Below are 24,753 nucleotides of genomic sequence, written 5' to 3' on the forward strand. Positions count from 1 at the left end.
ATAAGGGTGGTGCTGTTGTAGTCTGGTGTACTGACCTCTACCTTGCAGAGGCTGAACGCCAGCTCCCAGATACCTCCTCCTACGTTCCCCTGGACCATGACCCCACCATGGCACAGCAGGCCATTGTATCCACTATGGTTACAGATCTCATTTCATCCGGTCATCTCCCCTCCTCCGCTTCCAAGCTAATAGTCCCCCAACCCTGCACAGTTCGTTTCTACCTCCTGCCAAAAATCCACAAACAGGACTGTCCGGGCAGACCCATTGTTTCAGCCTGCTCGTGCCCCACAGAACTCATCTCTTCCTACCTTGACTCAGTCTTCTCTCCCAGTCCAATCCCTACCCACTTACATCCACGATTCACCTGACGCCTTACGCCGGTTTCAAAACTTCCAGTTTACCGGCTCCAGCCACCTCCTCTTTACCATGGATGTACAATCCCTTTACATGTCCATTCCCCACCAGGAGGGTCTTAGGTCTCTCCGCTTCTTCCTGGAGCAAAGACCTGAACCATCCCCACCCACCACCACCCTCTCTGCTTGTCCTCACCCTCAACAACTTCTCTTTCAACTCCTCTCATTTTCTTCAGGTAAGAGGGATTGCCATGGGTACCCGCATGGGCCCTAGTTATGCCTGTCTCTTCGTGGGGTACGTGGAACATTCCTTGTTCCAGTCCTATTCCGGCCCCCATACACAACTCTTTCTCTGATACATCGATGATATCATCAGTGCTGCTTCCCTCTCTCGTCTGGAATTGGAAAAGTTCATCAATTTCGCCTCCAATTTCCACCCTACCCTCACTTTCACCTGGTCTATCTCTGAGTCCTCCCTTCCCTTCCTTGACATTTCTGTTTCCATTTCTGGGGATAGACTGGCCACTAATATCCATTACAAACCCACTGACTCCCACAGCTACCTGGACTATACATCCTCACACCCCAATTCCTGTAAAGATTCCATCCCATTCTCTTAGTTCCTCTGTCTCCGTCGCATATGTTCAGATGAGGCCAACTTCGACAAGGGAGCCTCCAAAATGTCCACCTTCTTCCTCAACCGAGAATTCCCCAGCTCCGCTGTCGACAGGGCCCTCAACCAGGTCCGACCCATCTCCCGCACTTCTGCCCTCACCCCTTCTCTTCCCCCTCGCAACAGCAATAGGGTTCCCCTTATCCTCACCTACCATCCCACCAGCATCCACATCCAGAAGATCATCAGATGCCATTTCCGCCACCTCCAGCGAGATGCCACCACCAGACACATATTCCCCTCCCCTCCCTTGTCCGCCTTCCGCAGGGACCATTCCCTCCGGGACACCCTGGTCCACACTTCCTTCACCCCCAACACCTCCCCACAGCCCTGCGGCACCTATCCCTGTAACCGGCGAAGGTGCAACACCTGCACATTTACCTCCTCCCTCCCCAGTATCCAAGGGCCCAAGCATACCTTCCAGGTGAAGCAACACTTCACCTGCACTTCCAAGATCATAGTCTACTGCATTCGCTGCTCACAATGTGGTCTCCTCTACATTGGGGAAATGAAGCATAGACTTGACGACTGCTTCACAGAACATCTATGTTCTGCTCGCAAAAAAGACCCTGAACTACCAGTTGCCTGCCACTTCAATGCACCACCCTGCTCCCTGGCCAACATCTCTGTCTCCGGCTTGCTACAGTGTTCCAGTGAAGCCCAACGCAAGCTGGAGGAACAACACCTCATTTTCCACTTGGGGACCCTACAGCCCTCCGGACTCAATATTTTTGTTCAATAATTTTAGGACCTAAATTCTCCTATGTCCCAGCCCCCTACCCCACACAGCAGGCCTTGTTACCACATAGCCTGCCATTACACACCCCCTGTTGTTAGTCACTAACAGTCCCCATTAACAGCTATTCACCCTCCCAGCCTGATCATTAGCAACTCCTTTATCTGTCCAACTGTCTTTCTCTCTCTTTGGGCTCTATCCTATCATTTACTTCCTACCCCACCCATCTCCCTATTTTCTGCATATAAGCTGTCGTTTTCCCAGCCACCATCAGTTCTGAGGAAGGGTCACCGGACCCGAAACATTAACTCTGTTTTCCCCTTCACAGATGCTGCCAGACCTGCTGAGCTTTTCCAGCAACTTTGTTTTTGTTCCTGATTTACAACATCCACAGTTCTTTTGGTTTTTATTTACCACTCCTATTAGTGCTCTCCTCATTATTTTGCAATTACCCTAATTCATGTTTAGCACAATTATTTCTGACTCAAATTTCTCCCTTTTAAAGTGAATGCTAAATTGTATCATGTTCTGGTCACTCTTTTCTGGGGAATCCTTTACTCGGAGATCATCTATTAAACCCACCTCATTAGACATTAACAGATCCAGAATAGCTTGTTGCCTGGTTGAATCCACAACATAATGTTCTCAGAAACTGTCTTGAATACACTCTATGAATTCTTCCTCATGGTTACTTCTGCCAATCAGACTTTCCTAATCTACATGAAGATTAAAGTCACCCATAATTAATGTATTGCTTTTGTATACATGCTCTCATTATCCCCGATTTCTTCCAAGTCCTATCATATAGCTACTGTTAGGGGAGTTGATAGATGACCTCAACTAGTGTTTTCTTCCCACTTTTACTTCTCACCTCCATTCATATTGATTCTACATCTTCTGATCCAAGATCATTTCCTGGTATTATTCCATCCTGTCATAACAAAGCTGCCATGTTGGCGGCCAGGCGCAGCCTCAGCATTGACCTTTGGCCTCGTGATGATTCCACACCAGTCTCCTGGCCTCAAGAGCCTGGAGTCAAGGCCAGGTGCAGACTAGAGGCTAGGTGCCAGTATGGATTGGATTGGAAGGACTGTTATTCTGAGCTTTTTATTTCTTTATTTTCCTAATTTATTCCTTTGATCTGTAATGCTGGACTTCTTATTTCTTTACTTTTCTAATTTTTTTTACCAAAGAATTTGTACTTAAGAATCTGTACCTAGGTACCTTTGTACCTAACATGGTGCCGTAAATGGCAACTTGTAAACTTTTCAGTGTGCTCATGCGAGTACATGTGACAATAAAGCTCATTCTAATTCTAATTCTTGTCTGTCCTTTCAGAAAGACATTTACTCTTGAATATTTAGCTCCTGGCTTTGATCTCTTTGTAACCAGTTCTCTGGTTATAAGATCATAGCCATAACCTGTAGTTATGCCATTAATTTATTTCCTTTGTTTCAAACGCTTTCAGCATTCAAATAAAAAATTTTTGCTTTTTTACCACTTTTTTCCCTTTTGACCCTATTTTCTGCTGTTAAAAACACAAAATCAGCGTAGGAGTAGGTCATTCAACCCTTTCAGCCTGCACCGCCATTCAGTACGATCATGGCTGACCATGCAATCTCGGTATCCCATGCCTTTCCTCTCCCTTGATCCTTTTAGCTGTAAGGGCCACATCCAGCTCCCTCTTGAAAAATCTAGTGAACTAGCCCCTGCAGCTTCCTGTGGGAGAGAATTCCACAGGTTCACAACTCTCTGAATGAAGAAATTCTGCCTCATCTCAGCCCTGAATGGCTTACCCCTTATTCTTAGACAGTGAACCCTAGTTCTGGACTGCCCCAACATCAGGAACATCCTTCCCACATCTAGCCTGTCCAGAACCATCAGGATTTTATATGTTTCTGTGAGATACCCCTCATTCTTCTAAATTCCAGTGAACACAAGCCTAGTTGATCCAATCTTTCCTCATATGTCAGACCTGCATCCTGGGAATCAGTCTGGTGAACCTTCACTGGACTCCCTCAATAGCAAGAATGTCCTCCCTCAGACTAGGAGACCACAACTGCACGCAATACTCAAGGTGTGGCCTCACCAAGGCCCTGTATAACTTCTATACTCAAATCCTCTCGCTATGAAGGCCAGCATGTCATTAGCTTTCCTCACTGCCTGTTTTTCCATGTTTCTACACTGTGTCCCTTCCTGCCGCACTCTGGCTATCAATATCCAAATAGATGTTCTGTGATGTTGCTATACCCTCTTGCTTTTTCTGCCTCCCAACCACTCCCTGTCTCTAATTAGTTCAAACACTCTCTACAGTTCTAGTTATTTCATTTTGCCAGGACACTGGTCTCAGTATGGTTTAATGTCATTAGTACCAACACAGAAGATGACAACCAGATCTTTCCCCTCCCTCTTAAAGATCTTCTCTAATTTTTCTTTTCATCATCTTTATCCCTTTGACCATTCTGAACCCCCTTTCATACAGAGCCCTTTCATTCATAACTTCCTCCATACCACATCCTTCTTAGAAGTATTGCACACAGTAAATTTTCACAAATTGTATTAATATCTTAATCTAGATCCATCATTGCAGGGGTAGTGCTCATGTAACCATTCTAAAGTCTCTTAATGCTTCTCTTCTTCCATAGAAGAGCATGCGCAACTAGCAATAAGCATGCACAGGCAACAGGGGGAATGCTTGACATAAAAGTTCTCACCACTTCTGAGGAAGAGACAATAGAGATTCAGGAGAACAAAGGTCACATGCTGAAGGAGATTGGATACACCTAGCCATCTCGTGAGAAAACCTTCAATCTGCTATTTCCAGTTGCACATCAAACACTAACATCTTCATAACACTTTGGGTGAGGGTGATGGCTCGTGACACTAACAAATCATTATGTTTTTCTCTGCAGCCTCCAGGTCCTACTTCCAAGGCAGGTTTAAAAAGAGAACTTCAGCCTGAAGAACACTCTTCTGAGGAGAAGTAGGCAGGAACGTCAGATGAAGCACCATCAACGTACTCCATCCCACCCTCCAGCAGCGCCTAGATTTCCACCTTACTGTAGGATATCTGGAGTAGGTGCAGGGCGATTTTGGTGAGCATAGCACTGGCACAGGCCTGCAGCTAAAGGAGGAAGAAACAACCAATGCCTCTGAATTTCTGAGGACTGCAGGAGAACTGTCTGTCCGTGAGCCTAGCACAAATGATGTGTGTCTGGACCCAGCCATTCATGAACTGACAGAGGGATGCAGAGGCAAGCAGGGCATGGCTACCAGAGAGACAAAAGATGATGTGGAGACTGGAGCAGAGGATAGATTAATCTGTCCAACTTCTGTCTGATATATGGCTCTTGCATGAGAGCACATGGCTGCCTCCATGAACTGAATGGTGCCACTGTAGACAGTTTGGTCCTGCACAGCAGTCATTATAGAAACAGGAGTAGGCTATTCAGACCCCAAGCCTACTCAGACATTCAATACAATCATGGCTGATCTGTGGCCCAACTTCATATGCCTGTCTTGGACCCATGTCCCTTGATACCCTTGCTTAATAAAAATTGTCCATCTCAGATTTAAATTTAACAATTGAATTAGCATTGACCACCATTTGAAAAAGAGAGTTACAAACTTCCACTACTCTTTGCACGTAGACGTGCTTTTTAACATCTGTCATGAATGGTCTGGTCCTAATTCTTAGACTACAGCCTTGGTTCTACAATTTTCAACCAGTGGAAATAATATATTGTTCTCTATCCCTGTTAATATCCTGAAGATCTCAATTAGATCACCCCTCAACTTTCTAAATTCTAGAGAATAACGACCTATTTTGGCTTATCTCTCCGAATAACTTAACCCCTGAAGTCTAGCTATCATCCTTGCAAACCTGTGTTGAACTCCCTCCAGGACCAAAACATCATTTCTAAGATGTGGTTCCCAGATCTGCTTAGAGTCCTCTAACTAGGGCCTAACTGGAGTTTTGTAAAAATAACGTAACATCTACATCCCTATATTTCAGCCCTTTAGACGTGGAAGCCAGCATTCCATTCGTCTTCTTGACTATATTCTGCACCTGTTTGTGGCATTTTAAAGATCTGTGCACCTGAACACCCAAATCTTGTTGGGCATCCACTGTTTTAACTTTGTGCCTTCTATCTATCCTTCCTCAGTCAGTAATGGATGTAAAGAGGCTTTAGGGCAAGTCTACAAATAAGTGGGAAAATATATGGCAGATGTAGAATACTGTGGAAAAACATGGTTATCCACTTCAGTAAGAAAAATACAGAATGCCAGATTATTATTTAGATGGTGATAGATTGGGAAAGTTTGATGTGCAAGGGCACTTGTGTATCCTTCTTATGTTAACAGCCAATATCTTTCTATGCTCCTCTTATTTCTCCTTTCATTCTCCCCAGTAACCTATGCAGCTGCTGAGAAATCTAGTGCATACTTCATTATCCCCCACTGTATGACTTCCTCTCTGACTTAAATATACCATGCTCAGAACTCAGAGGTCTGTACAGGAACAACTAAATTAGAGGGAATATTGTCCCCAATGAATTTTCTACATTCAGCCTGATTCACACTCATTAATTTGACATCTGTCAAGAATTACTGGCTTCCTCGCACAACTATGAAAGTCTGCTTTTAGTTATGCTACTGTGCTAGCTCTGGTGAATGTAGCTTAAAAGTATTCAAATTATCTCATCTTTAAATGCAACTCATTGTTCCATTATACTTTTGCCTACTGATCTTTGATTCCAATTTACTGGTGCCATGTGCTGTCTTAACACAATTAAATTAATCCCCCCAATTAATTATTTTTACCCTGAGTGCTCCTTCTCCTTTTCCATTGGCTTGTTACTTTGATTCCGGTTGGCTTAACATTCCCCTGCTTATATTTGATCAATTGACCTTCTTCCCTAAACAAGATCCAGCAATGCATCTTCTTCATTGGACTAGAAAATAGTGATCTAGAAGATTACCTGAAAACACTAGAGAAGCTCTTCCCCCCTCAGCTCTTTACAGTGTTTCGATCCCAGTCTATACATTGCATCCCTGGTGGTAGGGTCAAGGATGTCTCGGAGCGGGTACAGGACACTCTGAAGGGGAAGACGAACAGCCAGTGGTTGTGGCACACGTTGGTACAAATGACATAGGTAATAAAAGGGTTGAGGTCCTAAAAGCAGAATACAGGGAGCTAGGAAGAAAGTTAATAAATCAGACCTCAATTGTAGTGGTCTCAGCATTACTACAGGTGTCACGTGCGAGTCAGAATAGAAATGATAGGATATAGCGAACGAATACGTGGCCGAAAAGATGGTGTCGGAGGAGGGTTTCAGATTTCTGGGGCATTGGGACCGGTTCTGGGGGATGTGGGACCTGTATAAATTGGAGGGGTTACACCTGGGCAGGACTGGGGCTGATGTCCTGGGAGAGTGTTTGCTAGAGCAATTGGGGAGGGTTCAAATTAATATGCCAGGGGGATGGGAACCAATGTAAGGAGTCAGAGAAGGAGGGAGTAAGGACAAAAACAAAAAGGAGAAAAGGGAATAAGAAAAGTGATAGGCAGAGAAACCAAGGACAAAATTCAAACACAGCTATTGAGAAAAATAAGAGTGAGACAAACAATGTTAAAAAGACAAGCTTAAAGGCTTTGTGCCTTAATGCGTGGAGAATTTGCAATAAAGTGGGTGAACTAATCGTACAGACAGCAGGTACAATATTATTGCGATTATGGGGACATGACTCCAGGTGACCAGGGATGGGAACTGCATGTCCCAGGGTATTCGATATTTAGGAAGGACAGGCAAAAAGGAAAAGGTGGTGGAGTGGCATTGCTGGTTAAACAGGAATACAACACAATAGCGAGAGAGGATATTAGCTCCGACAATGTGGAATCTGTATAGGTAGAGTTGAGAAATACCAAGGAACAAAAAATATTAGTTTGTGTCATATATAGATCTCCAAACTGCAGTGGTGGTATTGGGAATGGCATTAAACAGGAAATTAGAGATGCATGTGATAAGGGAATATCAGTGATCATGGATGATTTTAATCTGCACATACATTGGGCAAATCAAATTAGCCACAATGCCGTAGAATAGGAATTTCTGGAATGTATACAGGTTGATTTCCTTGACCAATATGTGGAGGAACCAACTAGAGAGCAGGCCATCGTAGACTGTGTACTGTGCAATGAGAAGGACATCATTGCCAGTTTAATTGTGCGAGACCTGTTGGGGATGACTGACCATAACATGATAGAATTTTTTATCAAGATGGAGAGTGAGGTAGTTGATTTGGAGACGAGGGTGCTGAATCTTAATAAAGGAAACTATGAAGATATGAGGCATGAGTTGGCCTTCATAGATTGGGGAGAATTACTTAAAGGGATGACTGTGGATAGGCAATGGCAAATATTCAAGGAATGCATGGGGGAACTGCAAAAACTGTTTACTCTTGTCTGGCACAAAAGCAAAATGGGTAAGAGGACCAATCCATGGCTTACAAAGGAAATTAGAGATAGTATCCAATCCAAGGAAGAAGTATACAGGTTAGCCAAGAAAAATAATATGTTTGAGGATTGAGAGCAGTTTAGAATTCAGCAAAGAAGGACCAATGGATCGATTAAGAAGGGGAAAATACTGTATGAAAGAAAGCTTGCAGGGAGCATTAAGATTGACACTAAGAATTTCGAAAGGTACATGACGAGAAAGCGGTTGGTGAAGACAAATGTGGGTCCCCTACAGACAGAAATGGGGGAATGTATAATAGAGGACAAAGAAATGACTTAGCAACTGAATACATATTTTGGTTCTGTCTTCACAAAAGAGGACACAAATCAACTAACAGAAATGTTGGAGAAAGCAAGATTTAGTAAGAGGTAAGAATTGAGGGAGATCAATATTAGTAGAGAAATGGTGCTGGGATTGATGGCATTGAAGGTGGTTAAATCTCCTGGGCCTGTTAATCCAAATCTCAGTGTACTTAAGGAAGTGGCTCTTGAAATAACGGATATATTGGTGGTCATCTTCCAGGATTCTATACACTCTGGAACAGTCCCTGCAGATTATTCAAAAAGGGAGATAGAGAGAAAACAGGGAATAATAGACCAGTAAGCCTAACATCAATAGTGGGGAAAATTCTCAAATCCATTATCAAGGACTTTATAGCGGAGCATATATAACGTGCTGGCAGGGTCAGACAGAGTCAGCATGGATGTAAGAAGGGGAAATCATGATTGACAAATCTGTTGGAATTCTATTAAGATGTAACTTGTAGTGTTGACAAGGGGAGCCAGTCAACATGATATATTTGGACTTTCAGAAAGCATTTGAAAAAGTCTTGCGTAAGAGATTAATGTGCAAGATTAAAGTGCATGGGACTGGGGGAAGTGTTTTGAGATGGTCAGAAAACTGGTTGGCAAAGAGTAAACAAAGAGTAAGGATTAATGGGTCCTTTTATAATTGGCAGGCATTAACTAGTGGGATGCTGCAGGGATTGGTGCTGGGACTCCAGCTATTCATAATATATATTAATGATTTGGATGAGGGAACAAAATGTAACATCTCAAAGTTTGCAGATAATATCAAGTTGGTTGGGAGAGTGAACTGTGTCGAGGATGCAAAGATCCTTCAGCATGATCTGGACAGGTTGGGTGAGTGGGCAAATCAATGGCAGATGCAATATAATTTGGATAAATGTGAGGTTATTCACTTTGGAAGCAAAAACAAGGAGGCAGATTGAATGGCTGTTAATTGGGAGAGGGAAGTGTGCAGTGGGACCTGGGTGCCCTTGTGCACCAGTCATTGAAGGTAAGCATGCAGGTGCAGCAGGCAGTAAAGAAGGCAAGTGGTATATTGGCCTTCATGGCGAGAGGTTTCAAGTACAGGAGCAGGGATGCGTTGTTGCAGTTATATATGGCCTTGGTGAGGCCACACCTAGAATATTGTGTTCAGTTTTGATCGCTTTTCCTGAGGAAGGATGCTCTTGCTCATGAGGGAGGGTAGCAAAGGTTTACCAGGTTGATTTCGGGGATGGCGGGACTTGCATATGAGGAGAGATTGACTAGTTTAGGATTGTTTTCGCTGGAGTTCAGACAAATGAGGGGTGATCTCGTGGAGACTTATAAAATTTTAAAATGACTAGACAGGATAGTTGCAGGGAGGATGTTCCCAATGGTGGGTGTGTCTAGAACCAGAGGTCACAGTCTGAGGATTCAGGGTAGACCATTTAGGATGGAGACGAAGAGATATTTCCTCACTCAAAGAGTGGTGAGCCTGTGGAATTGGTTACCACAGGAAGTAGTTGATGCCAGAACATTGAATGTATTGAAGAGGTGGCTAGATACAGCACTTGGAGTGAAAGGGATCAAAGGTTATGGGGAGAAAGCAGAATTAGGCTATTGAGTTGGACAATCAGCTATGATTGTGATGAATGGCGGAGCAGGCTTGAAGGGCTGAATGGCTTCTTCCTGCTCCTATCTTCTATGTTTCTACGTTTCTATGTTTCTATGTCCACCATTATAACTGCTCTACAGTTTTAGCACCACACTGAAACTCTGTTTTAAATTTGTTCCTCAATATCTTTTCTAGTCGATAGTCTGTAGAACATAATGGGTTGGATTTTAGCAAAGTTACCTTTAAAATGGCAAGCAGACCCCGGTACAAAAATCTACCTCCAGTTCCAACAAATGCAGTTTTTACTGACAGGGATAGGGGTCATTCAGGAACTGAGTGGCCCTGGTGGAAACCAAACTGGGCATCATGAGCAGATTATTGCTGAGCAGGTGCTGCTTGATAGCACTGTTGATGACACCTTCTATCACTTTACTAATGATCGAGAGTACTTTGATGGGGCGTAATTGGCAGGTTGGATTTATCCTGCATTTTGTGTACAGGAAATACTGGTCAATTTTCAATATTGTTGGGTCAATGCCAGTGTTGCAACTGGACTAGAACAGCTTGGCTAGGGGAAAGGCAAGTTCTGGAGCAGAAGCCTTCAGTATTATTGCTGGAATGTTGTCAGGGCCCATAGCCTTTGCAATATCCAGTGCCTCCAATCATTTCTTGATAATTGAATTGTTTGAGGACTGGTATCTGTAATGTTAGGGATCATTGGAGGAGGCCAACATGGATCATCCACTTGACACTTCTGTCTGAAGATTGCTGCTTATCTTTTGCACTGATGTGCTAAGCTCTTCCATCATTGAGGAGGGGGATGTTTGTGGAGCCTCCTCCTCCAATCAGTTGTTTAATTGTGCACCACCATTCACAATTAGATGTGGTGAGACTGCAGACAGCTCATTTTTGGGCATGCTTGATGCTGCTCCTGGCATGCCCTCCTGCATTCTTTATTGAACCAGGGTTGATCCCCTGGCTTGATGGTAACGGTTGAGTGGGGGGATAAGCCAGGCAATGTGGTTACAGATTGTGCTGGAGTACAATTCTGCTGCTGTTGATGGCCCACAGCACCTCATGATGTTCAGTCTTGAGTTGCTACATCTGTTTGAAGCCTGTTCCATTTATCACATTGATAGTGTCACATAACACAATGAAGGGAATTCTTAATGTGAAAGTGGGACTTTGTCTCCACAAGAACTGTGTGGCGGTGATTCTTGGGCAGATGCATCTGCAGGCCAGTAGGTTGGTAAGGATGCAGTCATGTATGTTTCTCCCTCCTGTTGGTTCCCTCATTACCTGGTGCAGTCCCAGTCTAACAGCTATGTTCTTTAGGACCCGACCAGCTTGATCAGTCGTGTTGCTGTCCAGCCACTCGGTGGTGGACATTGAAATCCCCCAAGCAGAGTACATTTTGTGCCCTTGCCACCCTCAGTGTTTTCTCCAACTGTTGTTTAACATGGAGGAGTACTGATTCATCAGCCGAAGGAGGATTGTATGTGGTAATCAGCAGGAAATTTCCTTGCCCATGTTTAGCCTGGAGTCATGGACTTCATGGGGTCTAGAGTCAATGTTAGTGATACCAAGGGCAAATCCCTCCTGACTGTATACTATTGTGCTGCTGTCTCTGATGTGTCTGTCCTGACCGTGGGACAGGACATATCCAGGGATGGCGATGGTGGTGTCTGGACATTGTCTGTCAGGTACGATTCCGAGTATGACTATATCAGGCCATTGCTTGACTAGCCTATGAGACAGCTCTCCCAAATTTGACTCTAGTCCCGAAGTTAGTAAGGAGGACTTTGCCAGTTCAACAGGCTGTTTCAACCGTTGTCTATTCTGGTGCCTAAGTCAATGTCAGATGGTCCATCCGGTTTCATTTCCTTCTGAAGACTTCGTAGCAATTTATAGAACTGAGTGGCTTGATAGGCCATTTCGAAGGGCACTTAAAAGTCAACTACATTGCTCCAATTTATATAAATAATTCCAAAGGTATGATCACTAAATTTGCTGATGGTACAAAGATAGGCAGGAAAGTGAGTTGAGGAGGACCTAAGGAGTCTACAAAGGGAATAGATAGGTTGTGTGGGCAAAGATCTCCCAAATAGTGTATAATGTGGGAAAGTGTGAAATTATCCACTTTGGCAGAAAGAATGAAAAGAAGCATATTATCTAAACGGTGAGAGGTTGCAGAGCTCTGAGATGCAGAGAGATCTGGGTATTCTAGTGCATGAATCACAGAAGGTTAGTGTGCGGGAACAGCAAGTAATCAGGAAAGCTGATCAAACATTATCTTTTAGTGTGAATGCATGAGTAAGGAGGTTACATTTCAGTTATACAGGACATTGGCAAGATCATATCTGGAGTACAGCACTGATAACCATACTTATGGAAGGATGTTAATGAGATTGAGTGGTTCAGAGAAGGCTTGTTGGTCCAGTACCTGGACTGGGCAGATTTTTTTTTCCTTTATTCATTCACAGGTTGAAGGCCAGGCAGCATTTTGTTGCCCATCCCTAATTTCCCCGAGGGCAGTTAAGAGTCAACCACATTGCTGTGGGTCTGGAGTCGCATGTAGGCCAGACCAGGTAAGGATGGCAGTTTCCTGCCCTAAAGGACATTTGTGAACCAGGTGGGTTTTTACGACAATTGACAATGGATTCACAGTCATCATTAGTTTCTTAATTCCAGATATTTTATTGAATTCAAATTCCACCATCTGCTATGGCAGGATTCGAACCCAGGTCCCCAGAACAATATCTGGGTCTCTGGATTAACAGTCCAGCGATAATACCACTAGGTCATCACCTCCTCATTGCCTTATGAGGAAAGGCTAGACAGGCTAGGCCTGTATCCTCTGGAGTTTGTAAGAGTCAGAGGTAGCTTCGTTAAAACATACAAGATTCTGAAAAGACTTGAACAGATATATGTGAAAAAGATGTTTCCTTTTGTGGGAGATTCTAGAACTAGGGATTATAGTTACAAAATAAGGGATCACCCATTTAAAATAGAGATGAGGATAAATAAATTATTTCAAAGGGTTGTGAATCTTTGAAATTCCTTCCCTTGAAAAATAGGCAATGAGAATCTTTAAATATTTTTAAAGCAGAGGTAGATAGATTTTTGAATACAAGGGGATGAAAGATTATTGTAGATATGCAGGAATGTGGACATGAGGTTAAAACCAGATTAGTCATTATCTTATTGAAAGGTGGAGCAGGTTCGAAGGAGTGAGTGGCTTCCAAACCCCATCAGGATCTCATGCTCATCCAATAATCTCCATCAGGATCTCTTGCTAATCCACCAATCCTCAGCAAACATCAACTCCAGTAAGGAGGCATGGAATTCAGGGAAATTTAGCTGTCTGCATACAGAATTGGCTGTCCAATAGAAGACAGAGGGTGGTAGTCGATGGAAAGTATTCAGCCTGGAGCTCGGTGATCAGTGGTGTTCCGCAGGGATCTGTTCTGGGACCTCTGCTCTTTGTGATCTTTATAAATGACTTGGATGAGGAAGTGGAAGGGTGGGTTAGTAAGTTTGCCGATGACATGAAGGTTGGTGGAGTTGTGGAGGGCTGTTGTAGGTTGCAACGGGACATTGACAGGATGCAGAGCTGGGCAAAGAAGTGGCAGATGGAATTCAACCCAGAAAAGTGTGAAGTGATTCATTTTGGAAGGTCGAATTTGAATGCAGAATACAGGGTTAATGGCAGGATTCTCGGCAGTGTGGAGGAACAGAGGGATCTTGGGGTCCACGTCCATAGATCCCTCAAAGTTGCGACCCAAGTGGAAAGGGTTGTAAAGAAGGCGCATGGTGTGTTGGTTTTCATTGGGAGGGGAATTGAGTTTAAGAGCCGTGAGGTTATGCTGCAGCTCTATAAAACTCTGGTTAGACCTCACTTTGAATATTGTGTTCAGTTCTGTTCGCCTCATTACAGGAAAGATGTGGAAGCTTTAGAGAGGGTGCAGAGGAGATTTACCAAGATGCTTCCTGGACTGGAGGGCAGGTCTTATGAGGAAAGGTTGAGAGAGCTAGGGCTTTCTTCATTGGAGCAAAGAAGGATGAGAGGTGACTTGATAGAGGTGTACAAGATGATGAGAGGCATAGAGAGAGTGGATAGTCAGAGACTTTTTCCCAGGGCAGAAATGACTATTACGAGGGGGCATAATTTTAAGGTGATTGGAGGAAGGTATAGGGGAGGTGTCAGAGGTAGGTTCTTTACACAGAGAGTGGTGGGTGTGTGGAATGCGCTGCCGGCAGTGATAGTGGAGTCAAATACTTTAGAGACTTTTAAACGACTCGTGGATAGGCACATGGAGGATAGTAAAATGTAGGGTGTGCAGGGTAGATTGATCTTAGTAGGATAATAGGTTGGCCGAAGGGTCTGTATTGTGCTGTACTGTTCTATGTTCAGTCTCCCAATCTGCCTTGATCCCCTACAGTTTGCCTACCAACATAACAGATCCACAGAGGATGGCATTTTCCCAGCCCTGCACTCATCCCTGGAACATCTGGACAACGAAATCACCTGCGTCAGACCCCTGCTTGTTAACTACAGCTCCAGCTTCAACACCATTATCCCCTCCAGACTTGATCTCAAAACTGTGTGACCTTGGTCTTGGCTCCACCCTCTACAATTGGATCCTCAGCTTTCTGACCCATAGGCCGCAATCAGTGAAAATAGGTAATTGCACCTCCTCCACAATAACATTCAACACTGGGGTCCCCCAAGGATGCATCCCTAGCCGCCTACTGTACTCCCTGAACACCCATGACCATGTTACCAAATTCCAAATAACGCCATCTATAAGTTCGCTGACAACACCACCGTAGTGGGATGGATATCTAATAACAATGACTCAAAATACAGAAGGGAGATAGAGGGCTTGGTGACATGGTTCAACGAGAACAATCTGTCTCTCAACATCGGCAAAATACAGAACTGATCATCGACTTCAGAAAGAAAGGAGAACACACCCGCACGTCCACATCAACAGAACAGAGGTTGAGAGAGTGAAGAGTATCAAGTTCCTTAGTCTGACAATAATCGATGACCTGTCCTGGACTTCCCATGTAAATGCAACAGTCAAAAAGGCCTCTTCTTCCTCAGGTGGCTCAGGACATTTGTCACGTCCATAAGGTCCCTCAGCAACTTCTACAGATGCACTATTGAAAGCATACTGTCTGGGTGTGTAATGGCCTGGTATGGCAACTGCTCTACCCAGGACCATAAAAACTGCAGAAGGCTGTGTGCACAGCCCAGATCATCACGGAAGCCAACGGACCCTATTTACACGGCTCACTACCACGGAAAGGCAGCTAACATCATCAAATACCCATCGCACCCTGGTAATGATCTCCTACAACCTCTTCTGTCAGGTAGTAGATGCAGAAGCCTGAACACACACACAAGCAGGTCCAGGTACAGCTTCTTTCTCGCCATTATCTGACTGTTGAATGGACTCTCGCCTCAAATAATGTAACCTGCAATGTAACCTGTATGCCTCTAAGTCTTTTTGATCTGTACATCTTTTGCTTGCTGTGATCTGCCTGTACCACACGTAAACAAAGCTTTTCACTGTATTTCGGTACATGTGACAATAAATCAATCATCAATTTCTGTTGGATAAGCAAGTCCCCAACAAAGTACAATATGCAAAACAGTAGAAATTGTCGACATGGATCAACACGGACCAATAAGCACTTCTTTTATTGGAGACTTTAATAATTTGCTTCATCAGATGCTGAATAGATATAACAAAGATTAATTCAAGATTTATGTCAAGACTTTTATTTTGTAATTATAAAAGACGTTTCCCTGCGTGTCATTGATCAGTAGAGAATAATCAAGGTGGCAGTCTTCAAAAGGACAATACATCCCAAAAAAGGCAACAATTAGATTTCATTTCATCTTAAAAATAACAAAGGCTTGAATGAACATGTGTTTAAAACGACTGCACAGAATATTAAAATCCAACCTCATTCTAAGAATTACTTTACTTCAGCAGAAACAAATCCCAACACAGTCCGTCTTGAACATTCAGCAGAATCCACTCACTGCAGTCACAGGTGAACTCGCTGGTGTCTTAATAGGTTTGATGACCGATTGAATTCCTTCCCACAGGTGGAGCAGGTAAATGGCCTCTCCCCAGTGTGAATTCGCTGGTGATTCAGCAAGGAGGATGAATGACTGAATCCTTTCCCACAGACTGAGCAGGTAAAAGGTCTTTCCCCAGTGTGAACCCGATGGTGTCTCAGAAGTGTGGCCGACTCCACAAACCCCTTTCCACACACTGAGCAGATGAAGGGTGTGTCCCCTGTATGAATTCTTTTGTGTTTCAACAGGTTGCAGGATTGTACAAAACTCTTCCCACAGTGAGAACAGCTGTATTGTCTCTGTCCAGAGTGAATCAGTGTATGGACTTTCACTTCATTGGAACTTTTGAAGCTCTTCCCACAGATTGAGCACTTATAGGGCCTTTCCTCAGTGTGAACCCGTTGGTGTTCTAATAGGATGGAGGAACGGGTAAATCCCTTCCCACACACAGAACAAGTGAATGGTCTCTCCCCGGTGTGAACTCGTTGGTGTCTCAGCAGGTGGGCTGACCGGATAAAACTCTTCCCACACACAAAGCAGCCGAATGGCCTTTCCCCAGTGTGAACCCGCTGGTGCATCTGGAGACTAAATGATTCACTGAATCCTTTCCCACATATGGAACAGCTGAATGGCCTCTCCCCAGTGTGAACTCGCTGGTGGGTTTGCAGTTTGGACAGGTAACTGAATCCCTTTCCACAGTCCTCACATTGATACGGTGGTTCCCGAGCATGACTACAGTGGTGCCGCATGAGGCTAGCTGATTGCCTGAAGCCTTGCCCACACACGGAACAAGTGTATGGTTTCTCCTCACTGTGAGCAGTGCGATGTTTTCTCAGGCTGTGTAATTGGTTAAAGCATTTTTCACAGTCAGTGCACTGGAACATACCCACTCGAGTGTGTGTGTCTTGGTGCTCTTCCAGCCACGTTAATGTTTGAAATCCTTTACCACAGACAGAACAAACAAACATTTCTTCCTCCACGGGTAAAGTTAGATGATCTATATTTCCTGGTGAACTGAATGACTCTTTAGGATTTTGCTGTGTCTCTTTAAGATCTTGGTGTGAAGTTTGGTTCAGATTTTTCATCTGTAAATCTTCCATTTTTGATACCCTGTGAAAAGGTTTGCAGAAATAATTGCTATTAAGGACAGAGCAAAGATCTAAGTCTAGGTTCTCTTGAACATTCTTACCTTTAAAGCTGTGGATGCCAAACTTACACAAGCTCTGTCCATGGCCCTAGAATGATACCTGATTTGCATGCTGGCTATGGTCTCTTCTTAATCTCTTAAAATTGCATGAAGTGATTTTTACAGAACTGAGATACTGCCATGTAGATCATTATGATGCAAAGGCAAGTGTGGCTGCAAATAAGCTATTCTTCTGTAACACTCTTACATTCGTTTTCATATCTACCTGAGACTACAACACCACTGCTCAACAGGAATTGCAGGACTATTTTCTAACGTTTCAATGTTTAAAGGCAGCACTTAATATCTACCTGAGCTGTACAATCCTTGCAAAACCAGGTTACAAAACCCATTTATGCAATAACAAACAGAAAATTTGAAACAGCCAGATCCAATTTCTGTCAAACATTCTTCTCCCACGTTTGTTCCTCTTCAATGGTATGGCACAGGCTACATGAAAGGAATTTCAAGTCAAATTGTTATTTTGAAGGCTGCATTTTACTGCAGGTGAAGCGAGCAGAATAGACTCAGCAGCCATTTGACTGAGTACTGAAGAAAACACTAACTGATTACTACCTATTGTTCTCCCCCTAGCTGGAGAATCAGTTGAATCATGTTGAACAGCACTTGGAAAAAGCACTGAGAGGAGCAAGAACACAAATTTCCGTGGGGAACTTCAATGACCATCACAAGAGTGGTTTAGTAGCACTACTACTGATACTGCATGTGGCAACTGCCAAGGGAAAATAACAAGAGGAACAAACTGACATGAACTCACCCTCACTAAGCCATGTGTCACAAAAGTAACTGACGATGATAGTATTGGTAGAAATGACATGGGGCGGCATGGTGGCTCAGTGGTTAGCACTGCTGCCTCACAGCACCAGGAACCTGGGTTCGATTTCACCCTCGGGTGACTGTCTGTGTGTAGTTTGCATGTTCTCCCCATGTCTGTGTGGGTTTCCTCCGGGTGCTCTGGTTTCCTCTCACAGTGCAAAGATGTGCAGGCTGGATGGATTGGCCGTGCTAAATTGCCCAGTGTTCAGGGATGTGTAGATTAGGTGGGTTATCGGGGGATGGGTCTGCATAGGATGCTCTGAGAGTCAACATGGACTTGTTGGGCTGAAGGCCTTGTTTCCACACTGTAGTGATTCTAAGGTCTATGGCAATTGCACAATCCTTGTGGAGACAAAGTGCTGTATTCAAACTGAGGACATCTTCCATTTTGTTGTGTATTACTACCACTGTGCTAAACAGAATAATTCAGACCAGAGCTGACTTGGTATCTTCTTGAAAGGTGCAAAACTGTCCAGATACGACCTGTCTGCAATTCTAAACTGGGAAATTACTGCCCGTATCAGCCTACTCTCAACTATTAGAAAAGTGACAGAATGTTATTGTCCACAATGTTATTAGTGCCATATTACTTAAGAATAACAGGCTCAAGACATTCACATTGGATCCTGCCAAGACTGCTTGGATCCAGATCTCATTACAGAAAGATTTTTAATTAGTAATGGATTGAAGGGTTATGGAGAGTGTAAGGGCTACCCATGTTTGAAAGACACAAAACGGCCAATAAGGGATAAATAGAATTAAAACATCCTGCTCCAGCAATTAAGTGAAACATTATGTTACCTTTGAACAGGGCTACTCCAAGGTGAACGGGAGGCCCTACAAGCAATCATCCGAGACAGTTTGGTAAGAGGACATCTAAGGATAGACACAAGTTCATTAAAATATGACAAGTGATTGATTCCAGCCTCGTTAATGAAAGGATGTTGTCCCATTAGGTGAACAGTGCCAGTTAGAACAAGGGGTGTAAATCTCAGTTCATGAACCAGTCAGTCTAACTCATTAAACAATAGCTAAAATTATTTTGTAGTAATCAGTTGTTTCTTTGAAGTTATTCCCAATATTAAGAAATAGGTTTAGTTAAAGATTCTTCAGATAATTATTGAGATAGATTTCAACATAATTATAGATACATATATAACCAAAGTGTAATAGAAACATTAGTGGAAAAGTATTTAAACCTAGGTGTGAAAGTTAATCAGTCTTGGGAAATGCTCTCCTTATTACTTAAAAAGATGCCGGGCATGTCCTGAACAAAATAGATTGTTTGCAATTTATTAGTTAAAAAGTACAATTAACTTTATAATGGGAAATTATATCTACGAATCTTATAGCAGTCATTGAGATCAACAGTCTTTTGTATTTTTTATGTATAATTTGGACAGTGGAAAATATAAGACGAATAACAGAATTTGATAGAATAGCACATGGAGTACAATGAATAACAGAATTTAAGCAGTCCTTAGAGATAAGCATGTCCGGGATAGATGCGACGCAGTATAACCAGTAACTTTGGAATGTAAATAGGATGCATAGAAAGATCCCATGGACTGGCGATTACATGGACTGTTAAACACCATGAGATCATGGGAACCTGGGGCTGTCCACAGGAATGTCCTTCATCAACTAGGTGTTTCACAGGATTGGATGTATGGAATGGAGGGGCGGGAAGGACACTATGACCACACTGTATGTGATTATTGTAACACAAAATGTATAAAAATGCTGTATTTCACCGTAAAAATCAGAGTGCGTCATTCATATTTCTTCTGATCTGAGCCGTGGATTAAGAGAACGACCGGTTTTCACATCAAGGCCAGATTCGGGAAAGGTCTTTGGCCCTCCCCCTGCATTAATCGGTTTTGCTTGAATAAAAGTCTGCCACTGCCTGAATCCTGCCTGCCTCCTGAGTCTTTGCCCCGGTTGGGTGGCCAGCGGTGGGGACGGGGTGCGGTGGGAATGGTCCTACAGACAACAAGCAGGAAAGTGGAGTTGAGGCCAAAATGAGATCAGCCATGATTGCATTAGATGGTGGTGCAGGCTTGAGGAGCTGAATTGTCTACTCCTGCTCAGAGTTCTTGTGTTCTTATTACAGGCTTCATCAAACATGGGCAAAGAACTGAATTAATGAGGTGAAGCAAGAGTGACCACATTTTACTGCATATGACATCAAAGAGCTCCAGCAAAATTGAAGTCAATGGGAATAGGGGAAATCTCTGCTGGTTGGAGTCATATATAGATGTATTCAGCAGTGTTACATTGCTGAATGCCAGCAATATCCTGAGAGTTAATATTGCTGATCAATCAGGCTACTTTGTCTTTGACACTGAGCTGAGTGTCATTGGAACTGCTCTCTTCCAGACAAGTGAGAAGTATTTCAACACAGTCCTGACTTGAGTCTTGCAGGTGGTGGACTTGCACTGAAGAGACAAGAAGTGATATATAAAGCACAAAATATCTAGCCCTGAGCCACTCTTCCAGCCACAGTATTGATGTGGTTGGTCTATTTAAATTTCTGGTCAAAAGTAATCCACTAGATATTGGATGATTCAGTGAAGGTAATGGTATTGAATGTCACTGGTTGGATTCTATATACTGGAGACAGATATTGTCTGGCATTTGACTGATGAAATGTTACTTACTACTTGTCAGCCCAAGCACGAATATGATTCAAGTCTTTTTTTTTCATTTGGACAGAGACTGCTTCACTATCTAAGAAGTCTTAAATGGTACCTAACACTTTGCAATCATCATCAAACTACAGTATTTCACTTCTGACCTTATGTTAGAGGGAAGGTTACTGATGAAATATTTGAAGGTAATTATGCCAAGGGCACTACCCTGAGGAACCCCTGCAATAATGTCCTGAAGCTGACATGATTGACCGTCAACGACGGCAAAAAAACTTGGTGCAAGGGGCGATTTTACTCGTGAATAGCGTTGACTACAATTTGCAATGACATTAAATGTTATATGAAAAGGAGGACGTAGCAGAGAGCAACAGCATCCCCGCCTTTCTGTTCGTCATTGCCCTCTTGCTCCAAACAGTAATGGGCCACTTGCTCCCACTATAACGAGACATTTCAATGGCGGCGCGTTAGTCCAGAGTGCATTGCGCCAGGGAAACTGCCCTATTCGCAACGGCCGTCAGCGGATACACTGGCGTGGTTGGAATGAAAAGCGATGGCTGGCCAGCGGACGCGGTGGAAGGAGCTTTCCAAGCCTGAATATGGAAGCAGAACCTGTAGATGCAAGCATATCTCACCCCTGGGCCGAACTCTCCACCCGATTTCGTTCCGCCATTCTCCGCCGTCCAGTGTGCAGACCAGGATGTACTTGTGCGTGGCGCACGCGCACCTTCTGGGAAGTGCCGGAAAAAGGAGATTCTGGAGCGCAGGGTTCCACGGGAATTCTAACCACCATTACCAGTTTTGTATATCCCAGTCCAGAACATCGTTAGTAACTGTGCAGTAGGTAACATGAGGTATTGACGAGGAGTTACAGGGTGAACAGTGTGAGGAAGCGGAATTAAAAATACCAGCGATATTGTAAGAAACAGAATTATGGGCAGGGTGAATGAAGAAATAAATGAAGACTTCCATTTATATAGATTCTATCGTGACACCAGTAAGTTTCAAAGCACTTACAATTAACTGAGTACTTTTGAAGTAAAAAGAGAAAGTGCTAGCGCAACTCCAGGCCCAGCAGAACCTTTGGAGAAAGAAACAAAGTTAATGTTTCGAGATAACAAGGTGTAGAGCTGGATGAACACAGCAGGCCAAGCGGCGTCAGAGGAGCCGGAAAGCTGACGTTTCGGGTCTGGACCCTTCTTCAGAAAATGGCTCCCTCCTGAAAGACCTCAGTGGATCTCTCTCCCATTGCAACCCTCTTGTAATCTCTTCGGCCCTGAAACTGCTTGACCACGTCCTGAAGCAAACCAGGTACTACAGCCACATTGCCTTTCTCAGTACCTGCCTACGGAACCAGATCATCCCCAATGGACTACAGTCTACATTCAGGCCTTCCCAATTTGGCCCCAACTGCGACAACCGCTACATATGGAACATTCAAATCTTTCAAAAACGTTTCTCCCTGCGACTCCTCAAACACACACAGCAATGCATCGGCATCTCCTGGCACTACAATCAAGCCTACCCCAGCTCAGAGCCTCCCTCTCCCAGGCCTGCATTTTCTGAAGAAAGGTCCAGACCCGAAATATCAGCTTTCATGCTCCTCTGATGCTGCTTGGCCTGCTGTGTTCATCCAGCTCTATACCTTGTTATCTCAGATTCTCCAGCATCGCCAGTTCCTACTATCCCTTAATGTTTTGAGTCCAATGTGACTATTCTTTAGAATTTTTTTTTCAAATTTCCAGCTCCTTCAGCATTTTGCTTTTATTTGAGTAATATTAAAGTGTGGCAAATGTTGCAATGATGGAAACAGGGCGATCAATCTTGTACAAAGCAAGGTCCCCACAAACAGCAAGATGAAAATGTGCAGATATCATGTTTTGTGATGTTGATTGAAAGACAGAAGGGATAACTCCACTGGGTGGCACGGTGGCTTAGAGGTTAATGCAGCTGCCTCACAGTGACAAGGAGACGGGTTTGGTTCCAGCTTTGGGTGACTGTGTGGATTTTGCATGTTCTCTCCATGTCTGTGTGGATTTCCTCCCACAGTCCAAAAATGTGCAGATTAGTGGATCGGCCATCCTAAATTGTCCGTGGTGTGCAGGCTAGGTTGATTAGCCATGGGAAATGCAGGGTTCCAAGGGTAGGGGGGTGGGTCTAGGTGGGATGCTCTTCAGAGGGTTTTTGTGGATTTTATGGACTGAATGGCCTACTTCCACACTGTACAGATTCTATGATTTTCTTGGAGTCATTTCTATCCACCTCGCTAGTTGAGCCTCAGTTTGAGGAAGATATCTATGCAGGGTTTTGAGTTTCTGCCAGGGGTCTTCATGTGACATGGTAGGCCAGTTCTTCACTGTGTACATGGTACAGGATGTTCCATGATATAATGGGATTCAGAGTGCAAGATTTGCTTCCTTGTCTTTCTTTTTCTGCTGCTACTGCCTCATCATTAAGACTTGACACAGTTTTATAGGCAGGTTTTCACCATTCTGCAGGGTTAGAAGCAAGCTTGCCTTAGTTAATAAGGTCAATGTCATCAAGCATGTATTGAACTTAGAACATAGAACATAGAACATTACAGCGCAGTACAGGCCCTTCGGCCCTCGATGTTGCGCCGACCTGTGAAACCAATCTGAAGCCCATCTAACCTAAACTATTCCATTATCATCCATATGTTTATCCAATGACCATTTAAATGCGCTTAAAGTTGGCGAGTCTACTATTTTTGCAGGCAGGGCATTCCACGCCCTTACTACTCTCTGAGTAAAGAACCTACCTCTGACATTTGTCCTATATCTATCACCCCTCAATTTAAAGCTATGTCCCCTCGTGCTAGCCATCACCATCCGAGGAAAAAGGCTCCCACTCTCCACCCTATCTAATCCTCTGATCATCTTGTATGTCTCTATTAAGTCACCTCTTAACCTTCTTCTCTCCAACGAAAACAGCCTCAAGACCCTCAGCCTTTCCTCATAAGACCTTCCCTCCATACCAGGCAACATCCTGGTAAATCTCCTCTGCACCCTTTCCAATGTTTCCACATCCTTCCTCAAATGCGGTGATCAGAACTGTATGCAATACTCCAAGTGCCGCCGCACCAGAGTTTTGTACAGGTGCAACATGACCTCATGGCTCCGAAACTCAATCCCTCTACCAATAAAACCTAACATACCGTACTCCTTCTTAACAACGCTATCAACCTGGGTGGCAACTTTCAGTGATCTATGCACATGGACACCGAGATCTTTCTGCTCATCCACACTACCAAGAATCTTACCATTAGCCCAGTACTCTGTATTCCTGTTACTCCTTCCAAAGTGAATCACCTCACACTTTTCCGCATTAACCTCCATTTGCCACCTCTCAGCCCAGCTCTGCAGCTTATCTATGTCCCTCTGTAACCTGCAACATCCTGCCGCACTATCCAGAACTCCACCGACTTTGGTGTCATCCGCAAATTTACTAACCCATCCTTCTACGCCCTCATCCAGGTCATTTATAAAAATGACAAACAGCAGTGGCCCCAAAACAGATCCTTGAGGTACACCACTAGTAACTGAACTCCAGGATGAACATTTCCCATCAACCACCACCCTCTGTCGTCTTACAGCTAGCCAATTTCTGATCCAAACCGCTAAATCACCCTCAATCCCATGCCTCCGTATTTTCTGCAACAGCCTACCATGGGGAACCTTATCAAACGCTTTACTGAAATCCATATACACCACATCAACCGCTTTACCCTCATCCACCTGTTTGGTCACCTTCTCAATAAGGTTTGTGAGGCACGACCTACCCTTCACAAAACCGTGTTGACTATC

The 24,753-nt window shown here is 43.8% G+C and overlaps 1 protein-coding gene across 2 annotated transcripts; it reads right to left on the reverse strand.

The window, feature by feature from the left end:
* Positions 1–15,914: 15,914 nt before the first annotated feature.
* LOC109913733 (zinc finger protein 239-like) lies at positions 15,915–21,665 on the reverse strand. Of its 2 annotated transcripts, none has more exons than XM_048595124.1 (2): positions 19,083–19,152; positions 15,915–17,368 (listed from the first exon to the last, which is right to left on the reverse strand). In XM_048595124.1, the coding sequence occupies exons 1-2, from the start codon at positions 19,130–19,132 to the stop codon at positions 16,225–16,227; spliced, it is 1,194 nt and encodes a 397-aa protein (XP_048451081.1). In that variant the 5' UTR covers positions 19,133–19,152; the 3' UTR covers positions 15,915–16,224. The 2 variants fall into 2 exon arrangements, with proteins under 2 accessions (XP_048451081.1, XP_020368871.2); XM_020513282.2 differs by lacking the exon at positions 19,083–19,152 and adding an exon at positions 21,565–21,665 and having other exon boundaries at positions 15,921–17,368.
* Between the last annotated feature and the right edge of the window lie 3,088 nt (positions 21,666–24,753).

The sequence above is a fragment of the Rhincodon typus genome, chromosome 1, assembly GCF_021869965.1.
Source record: "Rhincodon typus isolate 14 chromosome 1, sRhiTyp1.1, whole genome shotgun sequence".
In the NCBI taxonomy this organism is placed as follows: Eukaryota; Metazoa; Chordata; class Chondrichthyes; order Orectolobiformes; family Rhincodontidae; genus Rhincodon; species Rhincodon typus.